Genomic DNA, 18586 nt, shown 5'->3' with positions numbered 1-18586 from the left:
TAGTGTCTGTGCTGCATCGGGGGCCAGGCAGGCTCCTCGCACTCTCTCACTGCTATCAAAAGCAGCAGGCCTCAAATCTGGCCCTGAGAGTCCGGGAGCTCCCCACCTCACACACACACACCGGGGGCTGAGTTGCATATCTCATCCCCGTGAGGGCAGGGACACACGTGGTCTTTCTATGACAAGCACTCCGTGGCTCCGGCTTGGCCCAGCTGCTGCGATGCCTGGGGAGCTGAGCCTTGAGCTCTGCCTCGCCGGGGCACCCCAGAAAGCATTTTTCCATTTGGTGCCACGGTGGGAGGGGGCCACTGTGACAAAGCGGGGGGGAGCTTTGCTTAGTGTTTTGGGTGAGCGCTGTGTGTGCCTCAGTTTCCCCCTGTGCTGCAGGTTTAACAGGGTGGTGGGCAAGTCGGTTTGTTGGTGCAGAGGACGGGGTGTGACCTCACCTAGCAGCCAGGACCCCGGATGTTGGCCTGGAGATGGGGGACCCTAGTCACTGGTGGGGGCCAGTTCTGGCCAGTCGGAGGACAATGGGCTGAGAAGAGAGGACCCCAATGACCTGACCAGCCAGTTCCCAACAGAGGGGAACAAAGGATGGAAGAGAGAGGGCCCAGCAACCTGTTTACCTGGGATGGAAGACAAAGGACTGGGGGGGAGCTGTTGGGGGAGATGATATAGGATGCAGGATAAAGATGGGAGTGGGGCATTGCTCCCTCTGGGGGTGAAGGCCCAGGGGCCCACACCGAGAGGGCAATCTTCAAGGGGGAGCATCATGCTGAAGGAGGGGTCCTCCCAGGGAGCCAAGGACCACGAGACCCGTGACTGCCACACGTGAGGCTGGGGGCTTGTAGACCCCTGGCGTGGCCTCATCAACAGACAGGAAGCCCGGTGTGACCCATACAACAGCAGTGGGGCTGGGAAGTGTGACTCAAGCCATCTCAGATCTCCCCCCGCCCCAAGGCCCCTTTAAAAAACACCCCAAACCATGCATGTACATGCAGGAACATGCCTGTGCAATGCATGCACGTCATGTGTGAACACAGACACGCAATGGCACCCTCACAAACCATGTTTGGGGCTGAAATTTCACAGCCTTTTTCCCACCCCATCCCCGAAAAGACAGGTTGGCATGGAAAAAATGTGATTCACTTCTGTCAACTTTTTACCAGTTATTTTTATTAGGAAATGAAGCATTAATTGTACAAAGTACATGATGGACAATCACACACACACATAGAGTTTTCGTGGCTCCTACAGTGATGGACAGTCTCACACACACACACACACACACACACACACACACACACACACACACACACACACACACACACACACAGTTTTCATGGCTCCTACAGTCATGGACAATCACACACGCACACACAGAGTTTTCACGGCTCCTATACTGATGGATATAATGGCTGAATAATGGTGAATAATGGCTATTTTGATTCCGAAAAACGGAGAAAAATTTGTTTCGGGTTAAAAAATTTGTTTTGGGTCAAACCAATTTTTTTTTTACTTTGCTGGCAAATCCAAGCAACAAAAACCCAAGTTGATTCGGGATGGACTAAATGCTTTTTTCAGCCTGCAACGAAACATTTCGTTTCGATTTTCAGCATTAATGTTTTTCCACTGTTTTTTTTGTTGGTGTGTGAGCAAAAAATGGAAGGAAAGGGAATTGGCCAATCAAAAAGCCCTCGCACTGGGAAAAACGGAAACATTTTGATTTAAAAACGTCCAAATGTTTCTTTTCGACTGTTTCCAATGTTCTTTTGCTTTGCCCCTTGAATGACCAAGTGGGTGAAATCAACACGAGTTCATGATATTTTTCACACATACCCTCCCCCAAAAAGTTTCAGCTGAAAAATTTTCACCCAGTCCAGCGTTCACAAAGTTCAGAGATCCTCCTTACTCTGAAGCGGGATTTTTCTGTAGGGCTTTTGTGAACATTAGGCCTACCAGGGACTTATTTGATTAAGAGTTGTCTACACTTAAAACATTACAACGGCGCATTTGCCTGGGTAACCCACCTAGGGAAGATTTCCTATTGCTGTCTACACAGGGATTTAGGTCGGCTTAACTATGTCGCTGACGGGGAGGCTCAATTTTTTCAACCCCCTGATCAACATAGTTATGCTACCTAATTTTCTAATGTAGACCAAGCCTAGGGCTGGTTACCCATGGACCTGCTCTTCCAGGAGACATGAGGTGTTGGAGTATCGGAACTGGCTGGAGTGAATAAATGGGTTGTAACTAACCAGTGGAGGATCTGGACAGACGTTGGGCACCCCAAGTACAGATCAATTAACATCTAAGGATGGGAAACTTGGTCAGGTAGAAGACGTGAGCTCAGTGAAGAAAGGACAGTGGTGGGCCAAGAAGGGAGAGGAGAGGGGATAAGATCTGGCTTTCACCTGGCACTGATGAAGAGACAGCCAAGGCAGCTTGGCTGACTTGATGTCTTAAGCTTGGCCCCTCCATGCTAATCTAAGGACTTCCCAATTCCAGCTAACTAATAAACTCAACTCTGTACGTCCGGGCATCACTGCAGATACCTGCTGAGGTCCATGGGTCCCTGAAGAGACTTTGACCAAGAGTTGATCTCACTGGGCAGAGCTGTCAGGGTGAAGCAGGAGCCCAACAAATCTTAGAAGCCTGTGTAAAGTCAGATGAGCATCAAGAATTCAGCGCTGCTGGTGTCAGAAGTGGGATGCACTTTCCAAGTACAGCAATGTGTTCCCACACCGGGCTCAGAGCGGGTTAAAAACACACACACAGCTATAGAGAGGTGCACACACAAACAAATATACAGAGGGAAACACAACTCAAATATAGCTATACCAAGACACACCCAAAGGACCAAAGGACACACCCAAAGCTATATTGAGACACACCCAAAGGACACAGACACATAGAAAGCAAGTCAGAAAAATGTCAACCTACCAGTTTGCCACTGGAAAATTGGCCAGCTCATCAAAAACGAACATTTCATGGGAACATGTCCACTTCAGTGACCTTTTGCGTGGGCAACACAATCAAAAGGGGGCGTGTCGCCAACCATCTGCCTGGAAAAGTTTTGATTTTTCATTCTGAAGCGACTTGGCATTTCAAAATGCACTTGTACTTTAAATTTCGTTTCCAGGGCTATATCGGAAGCAGTGAAACCAGAATGAAACATTCTGATTGGGCCAAAAGGGTTTTATTTTTCCCTGAACATTTCATGTTCTGGGGAATTTCCATTCATTGTCGGTGTTCCGATTTGGAATGGATCCTCCTCCCTGAAATTGCAGAATTTCTAACAAAACAGAAATTCTGGCTACCGCATTACAAACGGACAACAGGCACAAATGCACACAATGGAACAAAAATACACCTCCACACCTTTCCCTGCGTGCAGGAATGGGAGAATATTTGGGGGAAATAGTCCTCTTCTCTTGGAACATGACAATTTCCATCACGGTTCGGCATCCCACGACAAAGCACGCAACTTGTGAGTGGTTCACAAGGTTGGAATTCAAGATTATAGTTTATCAAACACAGAGCTTTTAATAGAGTCTGATAGAAAAACGCCGCTGCAGACACCAAAGGCCTGTATCCATTAAAAGGAAACTTTAATAGCAGGTTAGCTGCCTTGTGGTGCAATGGCTTGTATATTAGCCATTTAGAATACAAAATACCCATTCAAAGATTGTGGGTTCAAATCCCACCAGATTCCACGCCTCACTTTTGCTACTTACCTGTAAAAAAAATTCTTGCAATCTCTACAGAAATCAAGACTTTCCAGGAGTTATTTCTTAGCTTTAAGGATACCAGGCTAAAGGGTTTTTTGTGGATGCTAGGAGCTGGAACTTTTTGGCAAGCATCAAGCGGGGAATAGAGCTACATAATCAGAATTCAGGCAAGGCGAAATTCTTCGGATGACACTTTTTTCCACCAAAAAAATGCAGCTTGGGGTCGATTGAAATATTTTGGCAAATTTTTGTTGAATTCAATTAATTGTTTCCGTTCGGTGAGGGGGTGGGGATTCAAAACGTGTGAAAACAAAACATTTCCATTCAAAACCACTTTTCATTTCGCATTTCCCTTCTCTTTTATTCAGTTATAACGTGTTTTTTTTAAAAGCTCCGAAATGAACCAACTCGAACAAAAAGTTTCGGTTGACCTGAAACAATTTGGGGGAGTTGGTTTATTTCTGCTTTCGGTTTGCTGAAATTTTTTTATTTTTTTTTAAATCAGTTGGCGGGCAGCTCAACAAATTATTATTTGCCCCAAGCTTTGCGTTTGGCCAGCTAACAGAAAAATCCGTAAAGTGAACCAGCTCCAGACAGAACCACCTTAAAATCCGGGCTTGAGATTTTCAAAAGCAGCTGGTGATTTTTGGCATCTTCATTCTGAGTTTTGAGTGTCCACCTTGATTCACCACCCAAAGGGTCTCATGAAATAGAAACCTAGAATCTCAGGATTGGAAGGGACCTCAGGTCCAACCGCTGGCTCAAAGCAGGACCAAACTCCCAACTAAATCAGAAAGTGCCTTCTGAAAATCTGGTCCTGTTAAGGTCGGTTAGCTGCGATCACGACTTACTTTTGCAAATCTTTGCCTGTGAACCTAGGATTGTGCAGATGGCAGGGCATGTGGGCTAGGTAAATTGATGGGCTTTTAGCAGAAGCGTCTTTTTGTTCCGTGTTTCTCTGGCTCCTCACATAATAGGTTCTCCGAAAATCTGCATTCAGTTCCTGGGTCTAAAGGCCTTCTTGGCATGTCTACACTGTGGGGGCCCAGGTACAACACGGCCGCTATGCCATTGTAGTGTGGTGGTGTAGACACTTCCTACCGTGGCAGCTAGATCGATGGAAGAATTCTTCCGTCAAGCTTGCCGCGTCTACGCCAGTGCACCGGAGCTGTGTTGACCTAACGTTTGAGTGCAGAGCAGGCCTAAATTGCTTCCACAGTTCACCCATTGTACAGCTAAAATGATAATTCCTCCCTGTCTACTTCGACTAGATCTGGACAAAAAAAGTTGAGTTCACCCTGTTGCACGCACACCAATTGCTGGCGGACAGGTTTCAACTGCCAGGATAGGGTCCGTAAACAAATTTGCTCTGGTTTAAATAAGGCCATTTCTCTGCTTCCCGTTTAAAAATTGAGCGGTGGGGGGGATTTTTTTTTAAATCCAAAGAAATTTTCCAACTGACAAGTCAGTTGTCAATGAAGAATCAAACGCTTTCATTTCAAAACCATCAGAATTAAACATTTCACCCTATGAATGGTGATATTTTTAAGCAAATAGAATGGGAATTTCCAAACGAAAAGTCGGCTCTCCCTGACAAATCAAAACGCCTCATTTCAGATCCAACCCCCCCCCCTCCACAAACCGCACCCCTTCCCCGAAGCGAAGACGTTGGCCAAACCGCCACGGATTCACCAGCCGTTTTGGTGTCACCCAATCTGCATTTTTCACCAGAAAACCCATTGCGGATGATAAAAATTCCACCCCCTAGCTCTACCGAAAAGACGTGTTCCTGGCTCAGGCCAGGAAATGGGACCTGCGGGGGCAGAGGATCGGCAAGGAGTGGGCAATATAGATAAACTTTACATTATATACACAGCCTGAAGGGAGGGGTGAGTGCTATACATGGAACTCTGTACAATGTCTGCATTGCTAGGCCTAGGGCCATGGTCTCCAGACGGCCGGCTGTGGGGGCTCCCCTTTCGAAGCTGCTGCCTCATCTGTGTCTCTCCGGGGCCCCGGGGCGGTGAAAGGGTCGGTGGCGTGTGTCTCCGGGGCTCCGGGGCGGTGAAAGGGTCGGTGGCGTGGCTGCACGGGCGAGGAAGGGCTGGGGGAGACCGGGCAGGTGGGTGGGGGAGGGAGGCCCGGCCGGAGCCTGCAGGCCGGCTCTGGCGGGCTGGGCTCCGGCGGCACCTGGCGGCACTTGGCGGCCAGGTAGAGGTGCAGGGTGTCGAGCAGCTGGCCCTGCACGCAGGGCTGGGCGTCGCGGACGAAGGCGGAGAGCCGCAGCAGGCATTCCCGGAAGCCCAGCAGGTAGCAGCGCTGCAGAGGGTCGGCCTCCCCCGCCGGATCGGCTCCTGGGGGGGCAGCAGGGGAGGGGGGGTCAGTGCCGTACATGGGGGGGACAGAGACACACACTGGGGGAGGGGGGTCAGTGCCAGGCATGGAGGGGGAGACAATGACACACACTGGGGGAAGGGGTCAGTGCTGTACATGGGGGGGACAGAGACACACACTAGGGGAGGGGGGTCAGTGCCAGGCATGGGGGGGACAATGACACACACTGGGGGAGGGGGTCAGTGCCAGGCATGGGGGGGGGACAATGACACACACTGGGGAGGGTCAGTGACACACACTGGGGGAGGGAGGACGATGACACACATTGGAGGAGGGGGGTCAGTGCCAGGCATGGGGGGGACAGTGACACACACTGGGGGAGGGGGGAGTCAGTTCCAGGCATGGGGGGGACAGTGACACAAACTGGGGAAGGGGGATCAGTGCCAGGATGGAGGGGGGACAGTAACACACACTAGGGAAGGGGGGGTCAGTGCCAGGCATGGGGGGGCAGAGAGACACACACTGAGGGAGGGGGGGTCAGTGCCAGGCATGAGGGGGGACCGAGAGATACACACACGGGGGGGTGAGTGCCCGGCATGGGGGGGTTGGGCAGAGAGACACACACGGGGGAGGAGGGTCAGTGCCAGGCATGGTGGGGGACAGAGAGACACACACAGGGGCAAGGGGATGGGTCATGTTGCACATGAGACACACAGACACACGTGTCCGCCCGCCTGCAGTACCCTACCCCGCCCGGCGGGGGCGCTCCAGTCCCGCAGGTAGCGCACGGCCAGTTCCAGGATCTCGGCCTTCTCCACTTTCCGGTTCTGCAGGGTCTGCAACACAAGCGGCCACAGACGGGGCTGAGGTGACCGGGGTGAGGGGGTGCAGGGGGGGCTGGAGAAGATGGGAAAGCGTCAAGGGGGGAGGGGCTAGGGGCTGGTGGCAAAGAGGGGCTGAGGGACACTGGGCAGGCATTGGGGAGGTAGTGGGGGTGTCTGGGGGGCTCTGGGTGGCAGCTTTCTGGGTGGGAGCTGGGGCCTCTGGGTGGGGGTTGTCTGGATGGATGTTGGGGGGCTCTGGGTGGGGGCTGGGGGGCTGTCTGGATGGGTGTTGGGGGGCTCTGGGCAGGGGCTGGGGCCTCTGGGTGGAGGCTGTCTGGATGGATGTTGGGGGGCTCTGGGTGGGGGCTGGAGGGCTCCGGACAGGGGCTGTCTGGATGAGTGTTGGGGGGCTCTCGGTGGGGGCTGTGAGGGTGGGTGTTGGGGGCTCTGGGCAATGGTTGTCTGGGTGGGGGCTGGTGGTGGGCCCTGGGGCCTCTGGATGAGGACTGGGGGGGCTCTGAGTGGGGGCTGTCTGTGTGGGTGTTGGGGGGCTCTGCATGGTGGTCATCTGGGTGGGGGCTGGTGGTGTGAGCTGGGGGCTCTGGGTGGGGGCTAGGGGCTATGGGGAGGGGCTGTCTGGATGGGTGTTGGGGGACTCTGGGTGGGGGCCATCAGGGTGTGGGTTGGGGGCTCTGGGCGGTGGCTGTCTGGGTGGGGGCTGGTGGGGGGGCTGTCTAGGTGAGGCCGGGGGGGCTCTGGATGGGGGCTGGGGGCTCTGGACGGGTGTTGGGGGCCCTCAGGGTGTGGGTTGGGGGCTCTGGGCGGTGGCTGTCTGGGTGGGGGCTGGTGGTGGGGACTGTCTAGGTGAAGCCAGGGGGGGCTCTGGATGGGGGCTGGGGGCTCTGGGCGGGGCAAGGCACTCAGAGTGGGAGGATCTCTGGGTGGGGGCCATCAGGGTGTGGGTTGGGGGCTCTGGGCAGTGACTGTCTGGGTGGGGGCTGGTGGTGGGGACTGTCTAGGTGAAGCCAGGGGGGCTCTGGATGGGGGCTGGGGGCTCTGGGCGGGGCAAGGCACTCAGAGTGGGAGGATCTCTGGGTGGGGGCCATCAGGGTGTGGGTTGGGGGCTCTGGGCAGTGACTGTCTGGGTGGGGGCTGGTGGGGGAGACTGTCTGGGTGAGGCCGGGGGGCTCTGGATGGGGGCTGGGGGCTCTGGGCAGGGCTGTCTGGGTGGGGCAAGGCGCTCAGGGTGGGGGCTCTCTGGAGGGGGTAGGGGGTCTCAGGGGGGCGTGTGTGTGTGAAGATTCGGGGAACGCAGGGTGGGCGCTGGGGAGTAACAGGGAGTGTCTGCATGGGGGCTCAGGGTGGAGAGCGGCTGGGGGCACTGGGATAGGCTGGGCTGTCTGGGTGGGGTGTCAGGGGGTCTGGGGGACCCCTGAGTAGGCACTGGGGAGTAGCACGTGTCTGGGTGGGGCAGGGGTCTCGGCGCGGGGCTGTCTGGGAGGAGGTGGGAGCTCTGGGTGGGGGCTGCCTGCAGGGGGAGAAGGCTCTGGGCAGGGGTGTCTGGGAGGGGGTAGTGGGCTCTGAGTGGGGGTGTCTGGGGCCTGGGGGGACCCTGCGTTGGCACTGGGGGAGGTAGAGGGTGTCTGGGTGGAGTAGGGGGCTCGGGGCAGGTTGTGTCTGGGGGGAGGTAGGGGGGCTCGGGGCAGGTGCTAGGGGGAAGGAGGCAGTCTGGGCAGGCAAGGCAGGAGGCAGGAGGCGGATGAGGGCAGGGCAGGGTGCACTGGGTGGGGAGGGCAGGACGCAGGGGGTGGATGGGGGGCAGGGCAGGGCACGCTGGGTGGGGAGGGCAGGGGGCGGATGAGGGGCAGGGCAGGGGGCAGATGGGGGGCAGGGCAGGGCGCTGTGGGTGGGGAGGGCGGGAGTAGGGGGTGGATGGGGATCAGGGGGCGCTGGATGGGGAGGGCACATGGTGGGTTGGGGCAAGGCAGGGGGCTCTGATGTGAGGCAGGGCAGGGCGCGCTGGGGGGCAGGGGGCTCTGAGTGGGGGGCAGGGCAGGGGGCTCTGGGTGGGGGCAGGGCAGGGTGTGCTGGGTGGGCAGGGGGTAGGTGGGGGGCAGGGGGCTCTGAGTGGGGGCAGGGCAGGGGGGTCTGATGTGAGGCAGGGCAGAGCGTGCTGGGTGGCCAGGGGGTAGGTGGGGGGTAGGTGGCTCTGAGTGGGGGCAGGGCAGGGCGCGCTGGGTGGGTGGGGGTTAGGTGGGGGCAGGGGGCTCTGAATGGGGGCAGGGCAGGGCGCGCTGGGTGGCCAGGGGGTAGGTGGGGGGTAGGTGGCTCTGAATGGGGGCAGGGCAGGGCACGCTGGGTGGGCAGGGGGCTCTGGGTGGGGGCAGGGCAGGGGGCGCTGGGTGGGCAAGGGGTAGGTGGGGGGCAGGGGGCTCTGAGTGGGAGCAGGGCAGGGCAAGGGGCTCTGGGTGGGGGCAGGGCAGGGGGCGCTGGGTGGGCAGGGGGTAGGTGGGGGGCAGGGGGCTCTGAGTGGGAGCAGGGCAGGGCAGGGGGCTCTGGGTGGGGGCAGGGCAGGGCGCGCTGGGTGGGCGGGGGTAGGTGGGGGGCAGGGGGCTCTGGGTGGGGGCAGGGCAGGGCGCGCTCAGTGGGCGGGGGTAGGTGGGGGGCAGGGGGCTCTGAGTAGAGGCAGGGCAGGGCGCGCTGGGTGGGCGGGGGTAGGTGGGGGCAGGGGGCTCTGAGTGGGGGCAGGGCAGGGGGCGCTGGGTGGGCAGGGGGTAGGTGGGGGGCAAGGGGCTCTGAGTGGGGGACAAGGCAGGGCAGGGGGCTCTGGGTGGGCGGGGGGTAGGTGGGGGGCAGGGGGCTCTGGGTGGGGGCAGGGCAGGGCGCGCTGGGTGGGCGGGGGGTAGATGGGGGGCAGGGGGCGGATGAGGGGCAGGGCAGGGGGCAGATGAGGGGCAGGGCAGGGCACGCTGGGTGGGGAGGGCAGGGGGCGGATGGGGGGCAGGGCGGGGCGCTCTGGGTGGGGAGGGCAGGACGCAGGGGGTGGATGGGGGGCAGGGCGCGCTGGATGGGGAGGGCACGGGGTGGGTGGGGGCAGGGCAGGGCGCGCTGGGTGGGCGGGGAGTAGGTGAGGGGCAGGGGGCGGATGAGGGGCAGGGCAGGGGGCAGATGGGGGGAGGGCAGGGCGCTCTGGGTGGGGAGGGCAGGACGCATGGGGTGGATGGGGGGCAGGGCGCGCTGGGTGGGGAGGGCAGGGGGCGGATGAGGGGCAGGGCAGGGGGCAGATGGGGGGCAGGGCAGGGCGCTCTGGGTGGGGAGGGCAGGACGCAGGGGGTGGATGGGGGGCAGGGCGCGCTGGATGGGGAGGGCACGGGGTGGGTGGGGGCAGGGCAGGGGGCACCCCAGGGCGCACTGACCTGGTGCCGGGTCCGGTCCAGCAGCAGCACCCGCAGCTCCTCCAGGCTCCGGTTGATCCGCTCCCGCCTGCGCTTCTCCGCCAGCGGCTTCAGCATCTGGCCGGGAGAGCGCAAGGGAGGCGCCAGGCCGCTCAGCCCCCCGCGGCGGTGGGGCCCCCGGAGCCCTGCGCCCCCTCTGTGCACCGCGCGCTCCCCGAACACCCCGCCCGAGACCTGCCCCCCGCTCCCCAAAACCCCGCCCGAGACCTGCCCCCCGCTCCCCCAAACCCCGCCCGAGACCTGCCTCCCCCCGCTCCCCAAAACCCCGCCCGAGACCTGCCCCCCGACCTTCAAATACCCCCCCAAGACCTGCCCCCCGCTCGCCAAAACCCCGCCCGAGACCTGCCCCCCCGCTCCCCGAACACCCCGCCCGAGACCTGTCCCCCCGCTCCCCAAAACCCCGCCCGAGACCTGCCCCCCGCTCCCCAAAACCCCGCCCGAGACCTGCCCCCCGCTCCCCCAAACCCCGCCCGAGACCTGCCTCCCCCCGCTCCCCAAAACCCCGCCCGAGACCTGCCCCCCGACCTTCAAATACCCCCCCAAGACCTGCCCCCCGCTCGCCAAAACCCCGCCCGAGACCTGCCCCCCGCTCCCCAAAACCCCGCCCGAGACCTGCCCCCCCGCTCCCCGAACACCCCTCCCGAGACCTGCCCCCCCGCTCCCCAAAACCCCGCCCAAGATCTGCCCCCGCTCCCCAAAACCCCGCCCGAGACCTGTCCCCCCGCTCCCCAAAACCCCGCCCGAGATTTGCCTCCCCCGCTCCCCAAAACCCCGCCCGAGACCTGCCCCCCGACCTTCAAATAACCCCCCAAGATCTGCCCCCCGCTCCCCAAAACCCCGCCCGAGACCTGCCCCCCCGCTCCCCGAACACCCCGCCCGAGACCTGCCCCCCCGCTCCCCGAACACCCCGCCCGAGACCTGCCCCCCGACCTTCAAATAACCCCCCAAGACCTGCCCCCCGCTCCCCAAAACCCCGCCCGAGACCTGCCCCCCGACCCCGAAATACCCCCCCGAGTCCTGCTCCCGCTCCCCAAAACCCCAGCCGAGATCTGGCCCCCTGCTCCCCAAAACCTCGCCCGAGACCTGCCCCTGACCCTCAAATACCCCCCGAGACCTGCCCCCCGCTCCCCAAAACCCCGCCCGAGACCTGCCCCCCCGCTCCCCGAACACCCCGCCCGAGACCTGCCCCCCGACCTTCAAATAACCCCCCAAGACCTGCCCCCCGCTCCCCAAAACCCCGCCCGAGACCTGCCCCCCGACCCCGAAATACCCCCCCGAGTCCTGCTCCCGCTCCCCAAAACCCCAGCCGAGATCTGGCCCCCTGCTCCCCAAAACCTCGCCCGAGACCTGCCCCTGACCCTCAAATACCCCCCGAGACTTGCCCCCACCCCGCTCCCCAAACACCCCGCCCGAGTCCTGTCCCCCCGCTCCCCAAAACCCCGCCCGAGATCTGCCCCCCCGCTCCCCAAAACCCCGCCCGAGATCTGCCCCCGCTCCCCAAAATCCCTCCCGAGACCTGCCCTCCGACCCCGAAATACCCCCCCGAGACCTGCTCCCGCTCCCCAAAATCCCAGCCGAGATCTGCCCCCCCGCTCCCCGAACACCCCGCCCGAGACCTGCCCCCCCGCTCCCCGAACACCCCGCCCGAGACCTGCCCCCCGCTCCCCAAAACCCCGCCCGAGATTTGCCTCCCCCGCTCCCCCAAACCCCGCCCGAGACCTGCCCCCCCCGCTCCCCAAAACCCCGCCCGAGACCTGCCCCCTGACCTTCAAATAACCCCCCAAGACCTGCCCCCCGCTCCCCAAAACCCCGCCCGAGACCTGCCCCCCGACCTTCAGATAACCCCCCAAGATCTGCCCCCCGCTCCCCCAAACCCCGCCCGAGATCTGCCCCCGCTCCCCAAAATCCCGCCCGAGACCTGCCCTCCGACCCCGAAATACCCCCCCGAGACCTGCTCCCGCTCCCCAAAACCCCAGCCGAGATCTGCCCCCTGCTCCCCAAAACCTCGCCCGAGACCTACCCCTGACCCTCAAATACCCCCCGAGACCTCCCCCCCTCGCTCCCCAAACACCCCCTCCAGACCTGCTCCCCCGCTCCCTAAAACTCTACCCCAGACCTGCCCCTCCGCTCTTCAAATACCCCCCCGAGACCTGCCCCCCTCTCCCCAAATATCCTGCCCGAGACCTGCCCCCCGACGCCCAAAACCCCGCCCGAGACCTGCCCCCCGATCCCCAAATACCCCCCGATACCTGCTCCCGCTCCCCAAAACCCCGGCCGAGACCTGCACCCTCCGCTCCCCAAATATCCCCCCGAGACCTGCCCCCCGCTCCCCAAATATCCCACCCGAGACCTGCCCCCCGCTCCCCGAACACCCAGCACGAGACCTGTCCCCGATCCCCAAATACTCCGCCCGAGACCTGACCCCCCGCTCCCCAAACACCCCGCCAAGACCTGCCCTCACTGAACCCCAAATACCTGGCCCGAGACCTGCCTCCCGCTACCCAAATACCCCGCCCGAGACCTGCCCCCGACCCCCAAAGACCCCGCCTGAGACCTGCCCCCCTCGCTCCCCAAATACTGCACCCGAGACCTGCCCCCGATGACCCCCAAATACCCCAGCCTGGAGCTGCACCCCCAATAACCCACCCGAGAACTGCCCCCCAGCTGCCCCCAAAATACCCCACTCGAGACCTGCCGTCAACGCTGACCCACAAATATCCCACCAGAAAGATTCACCCCCCCCCATCCTCCAAATACCCCCGGAGCTGCCCCCGGCTCCCTCAACCCCTGCTCCCGCTACGAGCCTCCTCCCAGCCCCCCGCAGTACCCCGCGTGCGCCCCCGGGCACCCACCCACCCGCCTGCCCGCCCCCCGCAGTACCCAGCGTGTGCCCCCGGGCACCCACCCACCCACCTCCCTCGTGCGCCCCTGGGCACTCCCCCCCCCGCCTCCCTCAGTACCCCACGTGCGCCCCCGGGCACCCACCCACCCGCCTCCCGCGTGCGCCCCCGGGCACCCACGCTCCTGCCCGGCCCCTCCATCCCGCGGGGGCCCCAGCGCACCTTCCTCAGCGCGGCGGGTTCCGAGACGCCTTTGGTCACCATGGTGGCCCTGCGCCCTGCTCCTTGTCCGGCCGAAACAAAGGCGCTGCCGCGCAGCCAGCCCCTCTTTTATACCCCCCCCCTCCGCCCCCAGGGGCCCAGCGAGCAGGCCAGGCCCCTCCTTCCCCACCGCACCGACCGCCCCAGACACCTGCCCCCTCCCCTCCACCCACCACCACCAGCCCTGTCTCCAACCTGCTAAAATCCCCCGGCGTGTGAAGAGCAAATCGACCCCGAGTCTGGCACGGGCCGGGCGCCCCCTCCCACTCCCCCACCTCCCCGGGCTCGGGGCTGGGGCCTGGAGGAGAGGCGAGGGCGCATTATGTCACCTACGCGCATGGCGCGGACCCCTGACAGTGGCTGCGCGGTGCCAAGGGCCTGGCGTGGACCCCTGGCAGTGGGCACGCGGTGCCAAGCGCCTGGGGCGGATGCCTGGCAGGGGGTGCGTGGTGCCAAGCGCATGGCGGGGACCCCTGACAGTGGATGCGTGGTGCCAAGCGCATGGCGCGGACCCCTGGCAGTGGGCACGCAGTGCCAAGCGCCTGGGGCGGATGCCTGGCAGGGGGTGCACGGTGCCAAGCGCCTGGCAGGGACCCCTGGCAGGGGGCGTGCTGTGCCAAGTGCATGGTGCGGACCCCTGGCAGTGGGCAGGCGGTGCCAAGCGCCTGGGGCGGATGCCTGGCAGGGGGCGCACGGTGCCAAGCGCCTGGGGCTGATGCCTGGCACGGGGCGCGCAGTGCCAAGCGGCTGGCGGGGACCCCTGGCAGGGGGCGTGCGGTGCCAAGAGCCTGGGGCAGAGGGCGCGGGCCAGGGCGCACGCGGCAGATGTGGCTGCGCTGGGAGGGGTGCACAGCTGGAGCCTTTAGGAAACCGGAGGAGATGAAGGGGAAGGGGTGTGATGAGTAGGGAGGGGACACACGGGAAGGGGGGAGGGGGAGAATGCCCGTCCAAAATGGGCAGGGGAGGGGCGGGCACCAAGGATCCCCCCTGCCAGGAGGTAGCCAAACGGAGGAGGGGAGTGGAAAGAGGGGCGGGGGGGGGAAGGTGGGCAGGATTGGGTGGGTGGAGATAGGAGGCAGGAACGAAGCGGTGAGGGTCAAGCAAAATTGGTTTCTGCCCCCGCCCCTAGCCCAGGACAGGAGCTCATCCGTCTCTCCCCTGTGGAGGCTGGGCAGATTGGGCCTCCCGGCTGGGTTCAGCCCCGGCCACCAGGGGGCGATCTTTGGGCCCGGGAAAACCCGGCGCTGCGCTGTTTTCCCCGTGGATGCGAAGTTTCTCCCGTGCGTGCGCGTGTTCTTGCGCGCGGCTGGAGAGCGCGAGTCTGGGCGTGGGGAGCGGTCCAGCCTTTGGTTCTTCAAAAGCAACGCTGGAGAGGCTGGGCACGCAGGGGTTAAACCGACAGGGAGATGTTATCCTTAGATCAGACAGCAATGAGATGGGGCGGGGGGGGGGGTACAGGTATAGATAGTACATAGAGGAGGTGTCTGGGGATAGATAGATAGATAGATAGGTGCGTGGGGATGGCTAGATGGGGGGATGAGAATGGATGGATAGAAGGGGTTTATGGGCATGTATAGATAGAAGGGGTGTATGGGATGTGTAGACAGAGCGGGTATATGGGGGTGGATGGATGGATAGAGGGGGTGTATGGGGGGTGTAGACACAGGGGGTATATGTGATGGATGGATGGATAGAGGGGGCGTAAGGGGCTGTATAGATAGAGGGGGTGTATGGGGCTATGTAGACAGAAGGGTATATGGGGATGGGTGGGTGGATAGATGGGGTGTATGGGGGTTGTATTGATGGATAGAGGGGCTATATGGGGATGGATGGGTGGATGGATAGATGGGGTGTATGGGGGCTGTATTGATGGATAGAGGGGCTATATGGGGATATGGATGGGTGGATAGATGGGGAGTATGGGGGCTGTATTGATGGATAGAGGGGCTATATGGGGATGGATGGGTGGATGGATAGATGGGGTGGATGGGGGCTGTATTGATGGATAGAGGGGCTATATGGGGATGGATGGGTGGATGGATAGATGGGGTATATGGGGGCTGTATTGATGGATAGAGGGGCTATATGGGGATATGGATGGGTGGATAGATGGGGTGTATGGGGGCTGTATTGATGGATAGAGGGGCTATATGGGGATGGATGGGTGGGTGGATAGATGGAGTGTATGGGGGCTGTATTGATGAATAGAGGGACTATATGGGGATATGGATGGGTGGATAGATGGGGTGTATGGGGGCTGTATTGAAGGATAGAGGGGCTATATGGGGATGTGGATGGGTGGATAGATGGTGTATGGGGCTGTATTGATGAATAGAGGGGCTATATGAGGATGGGGATGGGTGGATAGATGGGGTGTATGGGGGCTGTATTGATGAATAGAGAGGCTAGATGGGGATGGGGCTGGGTGGATAGATGGGGTGGATGGGGGCTGTATTGATGAATAGAGGGACTATATGGGGATGGATGGGTGGGTGGATAGATGGGGTGTATGGGGGCTGTATTGATGAATAGAGAGGCTATATGGGGATGGGGATGGGTGGATAGATGGGGTGTATGGGGGCTGTATTGATGAATAGAGGGACTATATGGGGATGGATGGGTGGGTGGATAGATGGGGTGTATGGGGGCTGTATTGAAGGATAGAGGGGCTATATGGGGATGTGGATGGGTGGATAGATGGGGTGTATGGGGGCTGTATTGATGAATAGAGGGGCTATATGGGGATGTGGATGGGTGGATAGATGGGGTGTATGGGGGCTGTATTGATGAATAGAGGGGCTATATGGGGATGTGGATGGGTGGACAGATGGGGTGTATGGGGGCTGTATTGAAGGATAGAGGGGCTATATGGGGATGTGGATGGGTGGATAGATGCGGTGGATGGAGACTATTGATGGATACAGGGGCTATATGGGGATGGATGTATGGGTGGATAGATGGGGTGTATGGGGGCTGTATTGATGAATAAAGGGGCTATATGGGGATGTGGATGGGTGGATAGATGGGGTGTATGGGGGCTGTATTGATGAATAGAGGGGCTATATGGGGATGTGGATGGGTGGATAGATGGGGTGTATGGGGGCTGTATTGATGAATAGAGGGGCTATATGGGGATGTGGATGGGTGGATAGATGGGGTGTATGGGGGCTGTATTGATGAATAGAGGGACCATATGGAGATGGATGGGTGGATGGATAGATGGGGTGTATGGGGGCTGTATTGATGAATAGAGGGTCTATATGGAGCTGGATGGGTGTGACAGTCAGAAGCATTAAGCCTCCCCTGGGAAAATCCCTTTTCTTTCTCACCTGCGGCTTCCTGGGGCGCTGCTGGGGCTGGGACAGCCGGTGTCCCAGCCCATGGAGGTGTCGGGGGAAGTTCTCACACTTCAGCTCAAAGCTGCAGATGCCATTTGGGTTTTTATGGCTTGAGAAATCCCAGCAGCCCGGAACTAATGTGCCTGAAAAGCGGGATCCATTTGCTAGGTGCAGGCGGGAGAGGAGGGATGGGGGGGCTCTGCCCCAGCTCTGACACCGGGAGAACAGACGGGAGCTTGGAGAGTCTGGGAATGCCAGGGCTGGGGAGATGATGTGTATGGGATGGATAGACAGAGAGAGGGAGGTGTGTGGGGATGGGTAGATTGAAGGTGTGTAGGGGGATGCGTGGATAAAGGGTGTTTATGGGAATAGGTACATGGATGGCTGGATAGAGCGGGATACGAGGATGGATAGATAGGGGGTGTTTATGGGAATGGGCGCATGGATGGATGGATGGATGGATGGATAGAGCAGGGTACGGGGATGGATAGATAGAGGGTGTTTATGGAAATGGATGCATGAATGGATGGATGGCTAGATAGAGGGCGTACAGGGATGGGTGGATGGATGATAGAGGTTGTGTTAGGGGGGGTGGATGTATAAAGGGTGTTTGTGGGAATGGGTACAGGATGGATGGGTAGAGGGGGTACAGGGATGGATAGATAGAGGGTGTTTATGGGAAGGAGTGCATGGATGGATGGATGGATGGATAGAGGGGGTATGGGCCTGGATAGATAGAGGATGTGTAGGGGGATGGATGGATAGAGGGTGTTTATGAGAATGGGTACAGGATGGATGGCTAGAGGGGTGTGTACGGGGAATGGTGGATGGACAGAGAGAGGATGTTTACGGGAATAGGTGCATGGATGGATGGATAGAGGGGGTACGGGGATGGATAGATAGAGGGTGTTTATGGGAATGGATGGATGGATAGAGGGTGTGTAGGGATGGGTGGATGGATAGAGGGTGTTTATGGGAATGGATGGATGGATAGAGGGTGTTTATGGGAATGGGTACAGGGTGGATGGATAGAGAGTGTGTAGAGGGGTGGATGGACAGAGAGAGGATGTTTATGGGAATAGTTACATGGATGGATGGATAGAGGGGGTACGGGGATGGATAGATAGAGGATAGATAGAGGGTGTGTAGAGGGGTGGATGGACAGAGAGAGGATGTTTACGGGAATAGGTACATGGATGGATGGATAGAGGGGGTACGGGGATGGATAGATAGAGGATAGATAGAGGGTGTGTAGGGGGGTGGATGGACAGAGAGAGGATGTTTACGGGAATAGGTGCATGGATGGATGGATAGAGGGGGGTACGGGGATGGATAGATAGAGGGTGTTTATGGGAATGGATGGATGGATAGAAGGTGTGTAGGGAGGGGTGGATGGATAGAGGGTGTTTATGGGAATGGATAGAGGGTGTTTATGGGAATAGGTACATGGATAGAGGGGGCACGGGGATGGATAGATAGAGGGTGTGTAGGGAAGGGTGGATGGATAGAGGATGTGTAGGGATGGGTGGATGGATAGAGGGTGTTTATGGGAATGGATAGAGGGTGTTTATGGGAATAGGTACATGGATAGAGGGGGTACGGGGATGGATAGATAGAGGGTGTGTAGGGAAGGGTGGATGGATAGAGGGTGTTTCTGGGAATGGGTACAGGGTGGATGGACAGAGGGTGTGTAGGGGGGTGGATGGACAGAGAGAGGATGTTTAAGGGAATAGGTACATGGATGGATGGATAGAGGGGGATACGGGGATGGATATATAGAGGGTGTGTAGGAGGATGGGTGGA

At 59.9% G+C, this 18586-nt stretch overlaps 1 protein-coding gene across 1 annotated transcript; it reads right to left on the bottom strand.

Annotated features, from left to right (window-relative positions):
• Window positions 1–5666: 5666 nt before the first annotated feature.
• Window positions 5667–13448, bottom strand: LOC127039745 (transcription factor HES-7-like). The gene is made up of 4 exons (XM_050933601.1): window positions 13305–13448; window positions 10306–10401; window positions 6814–6901; window positions 5667–6085 (listed from the first exon to the last, which is right to left on the bottom strand). The coding sequence occupies exons 1-4, from the start codon at window positions 13446–13448 to the stop codon at window positions 5667–5669; spliced, it is 747 nt and encodes a 248-aa protein (XP_050789558.1).
• Window positions 13449–18586: the final 5138 nt, after the last annotated feature.

This window comes from Gopherus flavomarginatus, chromosome 23 (genome assembly GCF_025201925.1).
Source record: "Gopherus flavomarginatus isolate rGopFla2 chromosome 23, rGopFla2.mat.asm, whole genome shotgun sequence".
Lineage (NCBI taxonomy): Eukaryota > Metazoa > Chordata > Testudines > Testudinidae > Gopherus > Gopherus flavomarginatus.
This window is presented reverse-complemented; position numbering and strand designations above follow the sequence as displayed.